Below are 12,279 nucleotides of genomic sequence, written 5' to 3' on the forward strand. Positions count from 1 at the left end.
AGACTGGATTGTTGGTGAATCAACAATCCTTATCAATCCTATTTATTCCTACTGGTCCTATGGATTTATGATGATGCATTGCATAGTGCTCATACTACTCAATGGATTTTTGGCATCATTCAATTTGATTCTGATGTGGGCCTCTATAAGAGTTGTCACCCTGAGTTATTGCATGTGTATTGTGTATATTATATTTTCATCTGGCACCTAGATTCATTTTCTAGTCTAGATTTATAGGATGAATGTACTCAGAACCACAGCACATTTGACAAGTAAATGCACCTAAATCAATTGTGATCAATTACAAGTCTTTGATTTATCAAATCAAGACTCAGGCTGTTAGTTCAGTCATTCCAGTGTCATCTGGTTCTTACTGGTTTTTGATGCCAAAACAAACTTCTAAACATTACAAACAGTGGAAAAATACACTGGACATCCTTTACCATTCACCAACATTTTAAATCCATTTTCCCAGGAGCTGGCCCTGTGTTTTAGGTGCAAGGTCTGCAACATCTGAGAAACTGAGCAATTAGCAATTATAGGAATTAAACCTCTGAGAGTTCACTGCTGCAATAAGGTACTGTTCCTTTTTCGCAGCTGGAGTCCTTGAGGAAGATTTATCACCAGCAGCCTTTGTGAAGATCTCCCAACATGGAATGGAAATTACATAAAGTGTCAGGCTGTTTGAGACCCAGGGTGCATTAAGGACCTGCTTGGCTTGTTCACTGCAACAATAACCTTGTTGCTGAATTAAAGTTATTTATGTCACCTAAAAAATGTTAATGACTCTGTCCTTTATCCAAGACTCTAAAAAAAAAAAACCTCCTCTGATGAACACCTCCCATATGCAAGTTTGTACTGAAAAATTGTTTCCTTTGCCTTAAAGAGTTTGTTCTCATTATAATGGACATGTCTTGCTTGAAATGTGGCCTTGTTAGTGGCCTTCAAATGTGTTTGGAAACTCTCTGAGTGACCGTTATCTTTGTTGAAAACTTTAGCAGACAGAACCAGACAGAGCGCTACTCAAGAATCCTGAATTATGATCCATCTATCCTCCACCCTGCAGAAAACATTAACACAGTGGTGTTGCCACTTTAGAATAGGAATAGGGAGTTGAAGTTTGTTGGCACAAAAGTTGCCTTTTCTGAACTATGTAAGTGGCATAGCACTCTTAGATTCCTGCTGGAGGATGAGAGACGACTACATGTGGGATGGAGCCTCTCATGTAACCAGGCTCCAAACACGATTGTGGTTTGCAGGATACATTGCAATGACTGAAGTGTAGCCATGGCCAAAGTTTGCATTCAGCTTGCACTTGAAATCATATCTTATCCTGTACTTTTAGATTCATCAATGCATAGAATAAGATACTTATTGCTGCATAGTAGGTCCAGATATGCTATGAATAAACTCTCCTGCATTACCAAAATAGGAGAGTTGACTCAATATGATTGTTCCCATCTGTTTGTGACTGTTTATTTACATTTCTTAATCATTTTGCTACAGCTTTCCAGCCACTGTTTATTCTGTGTGCATCAAACTTTGCAGATACTGTATGCACAGAATAGTAACACTAATGCTAATGGCCTGTAGCTAACATTGGTTGCTTTTTGTAGAGCTGAGCATTAAGAGTAGCTGTGCTGTGAATGTCTGGGTTATCCATAGGACAAAACTGCAACTCTCTGACATGGAAACTTTTTTTTTCCCCATTCAATGTATTACTTATTGTTGATAATAGATAATATTATAGGTGAATCAGCCAGCTCTTTTTAACATATGAAGCTGTAAACTTTGTAATGACTAACCTATAAAGGTACTTGTGACTATAAGTATCTACCCTTTCTGCTATCCATTCTCTCAGTATTGCATAGGTCACTTTTATGCCTTTATACAGATTAATTAATTTGTCTATTTTTGTCTCAGATATTCATATTTATTTTCTCTATGTATTCATTACCAATTCCATATTTAGTTTTTAAGCTCATAGCCTCCTTATGTAAAATTATTAGCTGTGATTTACAGGGAATCTATTTTTTGTGAATGTGTTGATCTGGTTGGCAAGCTGCTTCAGAAGTTTTTCCTCACAGGGATAAGTGAAGTTTTTAATTGAACTGAACTGAACTGAATTCACAGCCACAGAGTGAAATGTTCCGATGAAGCCTGGGAGAAAAAAGTGACTGTTTTTTTTCACAACAGTCTCCAGTCCATTTATTTGATGCAACCCAACTGCTGAGAAATGTGGTCAGATTCTTCCATCTCTGGACATATCACTGCTCCTCTTTCCCTCTTCACCATATCTATTTCTCCAAATCTACCTCCATTCATTATCTTGCTTCTCTTTCACTGTATTCCTGTCCTCTATCCATCCCCTTCCTCAATTTATCTCCTGTTTTTTTCTGTAATTCTTCCTCCCCAAACTCTCTCTACCCAGTCAATGTATTCATCCTTTGTCCAGCCTTTCCTCCTTAGCTCTAACCATTCGTATGACTATTTATGAGTGCAGTATCCCTCACAGTGGGGCCCAGTAGTGAAAGTAACAGGAGCTCTTCAGAAGCTTAAAACTCTTTAGTGGAGGCCATCTATCAGCCTGACACACACTCACCCTGATGCAGCACAAGCACAGTCAAATCAGCACACAGACCTTATGTCCACACATTTATGTTTGTATGTGTTTCCATAAGAAACACATGAGATTCAACTCACACAAACCTGGGACTTGCAGTGGATTCACAATTCATTGAAAGCAAAGAGGCAGCGTGCAGGGTAGAGAAGTATGTGCAAGTATGTCTGTCTGTGTGTGTGTGTGTGTGTGTGTGTTCAGGCATAACAACAGCTCTCTGAGTGCATTAAGATCATCTTTTGACATTGAGCAGAGGCCACTGAACTAAATGGCTCCTTCTACAGTAAGTGGTTTAGAGAGAGACACACATCAGTGCTTTGTGGGAGTCAGAGCTAACCAAGGTCACATCTGTGGTTTACACTTTTGACCACACTTATAAACACACACATGCAAAGATATGGGCACACATACACCTTTGAGTTGGCATTAAGATAAACTGTCAGAGGAAAGAGCCATAACATCATACACTTAAAGACACAACAGGCCATCAACAGTAAAATTGCTTCATAACATTACAATGAATACAAGCAGTGAGCAGTGTCCTCTGCTCAAAATATGGATGACTTATATTTTTGTCCTGCTATACATTAGAATGTATTGTTTTTAGTTTTTATTGACTCCATACTTACAGTATTTTCCCATAAAGATGTATTGTGCATTACTTCCATTTTATTTTGAAAGTGACCCTCTTATTTTGAAGGTGACATACCATCATTAGGCCCTAAATAACTGACAAGGACAAGACAGCGTCAAGCAGGTGAAAATATGTCCTCCAAACCGGAATTGTCATATTTGTTTTTTATTGTTCAGCACCTGGTTGCAAATGGCACAGTTTGTCAAAGTTTTGATTTTGCAATGTGATTGAGGGTGAATAACTTTACACTTCCTTTGCATATTATATTATGTTTGAAAGTGTGCATTTGTTAGCAAGACTGCTATAGTAGCTAAGTGCGCACGTGATTTTCGTTGTCCCTAATGAGCAGTGCTCAACAGGGCGACTCCGGTGGAGGAAATGCTCATGAAGGTTTTTTTTTAAAAAAAATACTCATGCACGCTTAAACTAGGTATATGCAGAACATCTCACATGCAGTAATTTGTTCATTGTTCTTCAGTCACACTTCTGTGCCATTAATTGGATAGGTGGTGTTGCTGTCCTGGAGAAAGCTGAAGTAAAAATAAAATTTTCTCACTCCACCCACAGGTCGTAAGTTTGTCATCGCCAATGCAAGAGTGGAGAACTGTGCCATCATCTTCTGCAACGATGGCTTCTGCCACATGTGTGGTTACTCGCGTGCTGAGATCATGCAGAAGCCGTGCACGTGCAACTTCCTGTACGGACCAGACACCAAACGACTGGCTATTGCCCAGATGGCACAGGCCCTGCTGGGGTCGGAGGAGAGGAAGGTGGAGATCGACCTTTACCGGAAAGACGGTAGGGGAAAAAAAACGTGTTGAGTGGTGGTTGTGTGGATGTATGCAAGTGTATGTACATTTGTTTTTATCCTGTTGACTTGTACGGGAGATGAATGTGGAGATGATCCTCTGGTGTGTAAAGACAGCATAGTGTCTGCCTGCTGGGGAAGGAAAGTGTGTGTGTTTACAATACATAAAAGTGAGAGCTGATGTAGTCATAGAAATGGAATGTATAAAAAAAAAGGTCAGTGTGTGTGTATTTTATGTTTGGAGAAGGACGTTGTTGGGTCAGGAGAGTAAATGCCATTTTAGTTGTTGTGTTATTCCTGTATTGGGAATGTACTATGGAGGGCACTCATGAGTGAATGTATTTAGGAAAGTGTGTATGTGCAGTTTTTAGATGTTTGAATGGTTTTGTCACTATAATATGGACTTGTTTCTCAGTATCTGTTTGTGTGGTGTGTGCAGAACATTTGGCACCCACCAGCTCGTGTTTATGTGTGAACCGTTATGTGTGAATGACCTTACTACTGTTTACTGATAAGTCCATTTTGTATCTTGTGTCTCTTGCAGCTTGTTAGTGCCATGTTTCTTGTTGTGATGACAGTGGAAGTGCAGAAAATACAGTATGGCACTTTTGAACTGGTCCCACTTTGTATTAAAGAAAGCTCACGTGTAGCTGTGGTTAGGTTTTTGTTTTCAACAGACCTGACCCAAAGTTAACATTCACAGTAAGATGTACTTTAGAGGAAAGTACATGGGGAAACCCTTGTAGAATTCTCTCCAATGGCAAGAGTGTATTTATGTCTACACACATGCCAGCTGGACCAGGACCAGGTAACAGGACCCTGGTCTCTGCAACGATAGACGGCTTCCATGGCGATAAAGAGCTGCCATGGTAATAAAGTCAGCAACTCCCTGGGCTATGGCCAAAGCATCTGCTGGACATTTTCCACCTGTAGACAGACACCAGAACAGCAGGGGCAGGGAACAGGGGGGAGGGAGAGAAAGAGGCAGATGGAGGAAAAGGAGGGAGGAGGAAAGGGCTTGAAACAAACTGAGGGGAAAAAAGAGGGCAAGATGACTAAGTGGCAGGAAAACAGCACAGCTCTGAAAAGTGAAGAAGTACCAGTGGGTGAGACATGGGAGAAACAAAGTGAGAGAATGAGAGGGACACGGTGATTGTCAGAGAGTAAGTTTCTCATGTAATCTGAAAGTGTTGCTGGTGGTGAGAGAGAGTAAAAGAGAAACACAGAGATGGCGCCAGCTGTCTCCTCTCTCTGATACTTCTGAGGAGTGCTTTGCCAATCCAGCTCTCCACTCTGCACATTTCACTTTCCACTGTTTATACTGGAGATGTGGACACACACATACACCAGCAATCTGCTATACAAAAGTACCTCGTAAAAAGCCAGGACCCTGTATATAGAATTACAGAGGTGTTGTCATTTCTGTCTCACTGGCCATGTTAACTAGAGTCCACCACGCTAACAACACATAGTTAAAGGCTTTGGAAGCAACAACATTTAATGCCTGCAAGGCTTTTGTGCCAGTGTGGGGCTGTTAGCTGTAAAGCTCCTGTTGGCGTATGCACTGCTTTATGTTGATTATGCTGTCCCATCTCAGACAAAAGAGAAGTAATTATATTAACTAAAATCTTATACCACTGTAGGTTATGGTTTTAGTAGCAACATGACTCATGTAATTACCATTCTCAAAACAATGACTAATGTGATCACATATCCATAATATAGTGCTGGAGTTCAGAGAACACACAATGCATATGGATATAATATGGAAAAGTGCACCCAGTGTTTTTCATGCAAGGATGAATCTGATTATACCTCATAGATATTGTACTTAACATAGCGGCATAGCCCTGCCCAAAGCCCTGTAGACTCCTTGTTGAATGTTTGATGCAACTATATTTCTTTTAAACTTTACTTATCCATATAGAGTCACTTCAGTGTGCTTGGTGTTTCCATCAGTTTATCACACATCATATTCAGACCCAACAGCTCCTCTGGAGAAGATGGGGGTCTAGTTCTTTGTTGCCTTTGTCATGCTCTTGAGCGAACCTTTCTCATTAGCATTATATGATCATCGTTTTCCTGCAGCTTCCTATAACAAAGACATAAGTTTGATGTACTTGAAGACAAGTTAATGGCATCATTCCTGGTGGCTGCCAGCTTGAGCATCTGCTCTGTTGGCCCAAACAGTAGTAGTGGATTAGAATTCCCAGTTGCTCTAGCGATCATACAGAGCAGCTCCTATATGAGAATGTGTTGTTAAAACTATATGACTAGATACTGGACTTCACTGGGAAAAACTGCATAGACAACCTACTATTGAATAATAAAGGATTAAAAAAAGGAATATTCTTGATTAAATCATGGTCCAAGGGACGTTGTGTCGTTTTCAAGGGACGTTTTCAGGATTTGTTTTGACAGATGGGCCTTTGCACTACGAAAAATGAATTCTCATGTCCTGCATGGATTTATTTACTTTGAATAAAATCAACGACGTGAATCAAGTGATGTTCCCTCTGCCAAGTCTATTGATTAATTATATCATCAGAGCATCTCCAGAGTGTACAATTATATCATCATCCTTATTCCATGACAATGTAACATAAGCAGAGGTATTTTCTGTCGCCATGGTTTACAGTTTTTGGCTGCAACTAGTCAAGTGGTGAATGTGTACTATGGCAACTAGGAAAGTAATTTAGTTTCAGTGGAGGCTTACACCCTCTCAGAGCCTTCTAGTCTCTGAACTGACTCCTGAACTGACCTATGAAAACCCTGCAGCATTGTGTTTTATGCAGACAGTAGCTCTGTAAGCAAGCATTGTGAATGTTCTAGTAAGGAAGTCATGAGTGCTGAGAGGATTGAAGAGTTTTAAAAGCTGTTATCTTCTGTGGCAGTGTGATTGAGCTCAGCTGACAATACTTCAGAGTGTATCAGCAAACATACATACACTGCACCTACACATTAGACAACCTTCTCTGTGACTGGGAACTTTTGTTTGTCTTGTTGCCATGGCGTTAGAGAGGCCCTCATCATGCTGTCTCAGTAACCAAGGGACACTCTTTTGATTGGGTGTCCATTTTGGCATTCCTCTTCAACGCTTTACACTCTAGTCTACTGCATGTAAGAATGGATTTATTGTAACTTGTGAGTAAAAGTAAATGATTTGCAGCTGTTATTGCAGATCATGACTTAATTGACTGAAATGATACCTTTATGGACATAAAAAAATGTTTCTGTCTTTCTGCAGACACTAAGCTTTTTGTCACTAGTAAAATCCTCATTGATTTGTACTCAATTAAAGATAGTGAATGACTGAAAAATTCTGTCCAGGGTGTTTGTTGTGTTGTGTGTGTCGGTGGGTGTGACCCTGGTGACTCCTCTTTCTCAGTCATAGTCACACACACTCAAGCACACAAAGACACAGACACAGAGTCTTAGGTAACCCCAGCGGGCCACCTTTAAGCCATCGGAGAGCCGCTGATCGAACACCATGGACACACCTCATCCATAATGCACACAAGGAGGAAACATTATGCCACCTCCTCTTGTCCCCTTTGCCTCCTTCCTCCCCTCCCTCTCTCCTCCCTCCTCTTGCAAAGGCATAGAGGAAAAACAAAAGAATAGCCTTTCCCTTGATCTCAAAGAGCAACCTAAGAAATGAGTGCGCATGTGTGTGTGTGTTTTACTTTGAATGGTGGGATTGTGTAGCCATGACCCACACATACATACACACAGAGAACGCACACACATGCATGAATGCATAACACACATACACACACAGGCTTCATCCGAGCCCATTTATCTAGTGCCAAGCTTAGGCATGAGCCTTCACGATGATAGATCTCCCTTCTCGCTCTCACGCTCAATTGTCCGACTCCGATTGCTCACCAGCTTAATCAATCATGCTCTCCAGGTAAACTGCAATAGGAAACGTGCACAAATACGCACACACACTCACCATGTAGAGATTTTTGCCACAGAAAGAGCTACTTCCCCAGTTTGGTGTTGCTTGTAAGGCTTTAAATCCCTTGGCTTGCACAAATTTGCAGTTTTACTGTGGCTTTTGGTTCACAGGGAAATATGGTCATGACTAGGAAGGGATTAAAAGAGAGCATAGATGTATTCCTTCTGTTTGAAAGACAGAAGAAAATGTTAGCTTGGGAAGGGAGTGAATAAAGCAGCTATCTGTTTTAACTGGGTTACCCTTTTTTCCCTTACACTTGCACTTTACACCCCTCTGTCTGTCTCTTGAATCTCACTCATTTTCTCTCAAACTCATTCTCTCTCCTTGTTTCTTATCTTTCTCTCCACAGTCTGTCTGATTGTGTATCACTATTTGTCTCTCTCTTTTGCTTGCCTTTCCTTTTTCTTCTTGGCTGTAGTTGCTTAGTCTCACTATCTGCAGCTCTCCCTCCCTTCTATTTCATCGGTACTCATTGTCTTTAACTTTCTCATGACCTTTGTCTTTCTGTTCCTCTCTGCCCTTCCACCAGGGAAGAAAGAACATTGCTTGCCATCAGGCTGTAACAGTGTGACAGATTGTGTTCTGATACAAGTTGTCTGCATCAAGGGGCAATGAAGACAACCATCATGAACTGGATCAATTCAAGAATGTCACATTTGTCAGTGTTAAGATGTTGGAGTTTGAATTCTATTTCAATCGATGGTTTCTTGACAAATCCCTTCTGTAACAGCAGAGTTAAGACAAGTGACAGAAATCCTTTGAATATAGAAGATTCTGTGTCTTTTATTTTCAGGATAACCTTGCTAAACTATGCTCCTGAAGTCCATGTGTTGTATTATTATTATTATCTATTTTTTTATTTTTGGGGGGGGGATTATTTTTTTAGTGCAAAAGAATAATGCACTAAAAAGTGAATTATCTATCACTATCAATTTATCACTTGAAACTCACTTCATTACAGTGAGTTGAAGCGATGGACAGTGTGCAGGATTCTTTGATTTTCTTTTCAGATTTACAGTTTTTGATCTTTGCCCTTGTCACTAAGACTTTATGGTGTGAAAGAACTGCATTGAAATTACATTTGTGTTCTATATAAATATTTTAAATATCAAGTATTTAGCTAGACACCGAAATAAGCAGTGTCAACTCTGCTTTGTAAAATACACCCTGACAAAACAGAGCTTAATGAACTTTTGAGGAAACACTCTCAGACAGGTGATATACTTGCAGTGACTGCTAAATTGGTTAAAATTGAAATCATTCAAACAATCAGTGCGTATAATAGACATGTACATGTGTATTTGCTGTGGCTTTGGTATTCTTGGTACCCTTCGTTTACTAACACTAAAAAGAACATGGAGAAATTGCACTCATCAGTCAACTGTGATGATTTTCTAGATGCATCAAACATTATACTGGTGTGCAAAGAATTTGGCCATTTGGCAAATATGCAGACAGAGGTCCAGAGGGAGGGACAGACAGATGGAGCCTTTAAACTGAAATGTCAAATTAAAGATGTTTTTAAGCTAACTGTCCAGTGGTCAAGACATCACACTCCAGTAACATCATTGAGCAGTTGTGCTTTTTGAGTTCAGGGAGCCAGGTGCACCACACACCCCCTTTATCTGCCATCTGTTACAGAAGCTCTGAATGCCCAGAGCGCCTACCTCTTATTGGACCATGCAGTCTACGTTGTTGTTCCCTTGGCTGAAAAGGAGCCACACAGACCACTTAGATGATCAGTGCAGGAGAAAATAAGGAAATAAGGATTAGATTGCATATATACAGTATAACTATAGGGCACAGAGACAATGACAGCTGTGTCAACAATGCCTTGCTCTTTACTTTATCTCAACTGTATCAAAATTAGTATTCTCCGTCTTATAAGTAGTACTCAAGTTTTTGTGTGTCTGTATCTCATACATAACAAGCAGTTTTGTAGATAAGAGAACTGTTGCACAGGCACAACAAGCAAAGCTTTTAAACACAAACCTTGAAATCCTGAAAAAAAAGTCTGGGAAATCACTACCCCAGTTGCAGACATAAGCATTAGTCCAGTTTGTGTGACTGTGAACTGATAACACCCCCAGGCATTATGAAAAGACTGTATTGGGTGTGTGAGTGGGGTTCTTGAGGACTATCGGGTGTCTATCTGACAATGTGAGTGTCGTTACAGCATTGTGCTGTGATAATGCAGTGAGCCCAGAGGAGCAGGCTGTCCTGTGCGTCTAGGGGGACTCTTGATTGCCTAGCAGCGGTAGCTAAGCAAAGCACTTAGAGACCTGCAGCCTCTGAGGAGAGGTTAACACTCTATGCTGATGACTGCCGTGGATGATCCCACCTCCAGCTAAGAGCACATAACATGCAGTCACAAACACAACTAATGCTATCAGCTGTCGCCCACACAACAAGAAGTTGCATTATGTTTTTGAACTGAAGGGAGAGGCATCCATTTATAAAGCAGAGATGAAGAGCTTTTTGTTTTGTTTCAGCACAAATGAACAGCGTAATGACATGAACTTGCATAGGGGAATAGAGGACGGATAGAGGAGATAGAAAGGAGACAGAGAGAGAGAGAGGAGAGAGAGTTAGGGTGACAACTAGGAAGCAGGATTTAGACCAACAGCATCACCAGTGCATGATGTGTACATTAATATGCTCTGTATAAAATACGGTGTGGACATTTCCCCACTCATGACAACACTGGTATCATTTTACAAGAAAAGACATATGTCAGCTCAATGTCTGATTAGAGAAATTTTATCAGGTTACTTTTTGGCAAAAAATCCAATGTCTTGCCAAACAGACAATGAAATAGGCTTTGACACCAAGTCCTCCATAATTGTCTTGTTGGTCAACTCTCTTCCTGTCACATGATTAGACTCTTCTTTTCTATGATGTGACTCTATTCTGTGCCTGCACAGAGCAGACAATGTCAGTTTATAATTGCAGCATCTGATGAAGCATTGATGACTAGTGTTGTACAAATTGGAGTTTTTTATTTGATGAATGTGGGCGCAACCTCTGATGCTTGAAGATAAGATCTTATCTTATCTGAATGAACCAAATGGGTTTCATGTCTATAAACAACTTGGGGTGGAAAGTTATAGAAAACATAGGTAACCGTGGAAACCCTAGTGTTACCATGTAATATAAATGTAAATGTAAAATATAATATACCATGTTGTCACTCACTCACTCCAGTTCTACTTTTTCAGTGTTTGCATCTGTGTACTCAGCTCACAGTGAGTGTTTGCATGTATCTGTGTTAGGGTTTGTGTTTTCCTCATTTTTTGATGACGCCCAAATAATGAATCACGACATGTCAAAGTGTGATTGTGCAGCATTGTGTGTCCACCTCATTAGTCAACCAATGTGCCTGTATCAGGCTGTTCTACATGCTTGCAGACACACTCTACACACACAGTAAAGTGCCAAAGACACAGCAGAACCATTGCACCATTCAAATCAATATGGGCATCTACAATAACACATGCTCTAGGTAATGTGAAGTAATGATGTGTCTGTGTGTGTGTGTGTGTGTGAGTTTCTTGGAGTGAAATGATAGTTAATATCTATGTAGCAGTGGCCTTTCACCCTATTAAGTTGAATCTGGGGATCCAGATTTAATTCAATTTAATCAGTCACTTTAATCTTGCCCTGGGAAGTGGCTTATTTGAATAGAGTGATAATCTTGTTATGATGGAAATCAGCAGTTACAAATCTCTCGCTTAGTGTTGAGTCCCAGCTTATAAGTTCAGCAGTGTTCTGGTCGCTGGTCTGGGCCTTTGGATACACACTGTGACAGTATGGATTATTACTTGGTCCCAGGCCTTTCCCGAACCCTTTAATAATATGTGTGAACACCATGGAGTGAATTGGATTTGGTGTGCTGTATTCCATTAGTCACAGCAAAGACTTCCTAAATAATGTTTTTTATTAGTTTTTCATTCAAGTCTGACTCACACCAGTGCTATGATCCAGCTGTGCTGATCTGATTTGGTGTTAAATGTTAAACTCTTATATGCTTAATATATGCTGAGTGAAACATAGTCAGTTTCACTCTATGCTTGTTGCATCTTGCTTAAATATGCCTGAAAAATACCTGTGTGATAAACATGAGACATTCTGCTTCGTACTTGGGTAAATGGTGTGGAAAGGGAAAGTTAGATTCCAAATTCAGTTTTCCTTTTTTTCCGTAGAAAGCATTTTCAGTCTAACATGTTGCTTACATGTGAAGAGGGACACTGCTA

General features: G+C 40.3%; 1 protein-coding gene across 1 annotated transcript in view; it reads left to right on the forward strand.

Moving 5' to 3' along the window:
• Nucleotides 1-12,279, forward strand: part of kcnh2b (potassium voltage-gated channel, subfamily H (eag-related), member 2b) — a 204,936-nt gene that overhangs the window by 20,325 nt on the left and 172,332 nt on the right. Inside the window, exon 2 of the mRNA XM_018673626.2 lies at nt 3,822-4,052. Within this exon, the coding sequence (XP_018529142.1) occupies nt 3,822-4,052 (231 nt within the window). The remainder of the gene's footprint in view (nt 1-3,821; nt 4,053-12,279) is intronic.

This window comes from Lates calcarifer, linkage group LG24, assembly GCF_001640805.2.
Source record: "Lates calcarifer isolate ASB-BC8 linkage group LG24, TLL_Latcal_v3, whole genome shotgun sequence".
In the NCBI taxonomy this organism is placed as follows: Eukaryota; Metazoa; Chordata; class Actinopteri; family Centropomidae; genus Lates; species Lates calcarifer.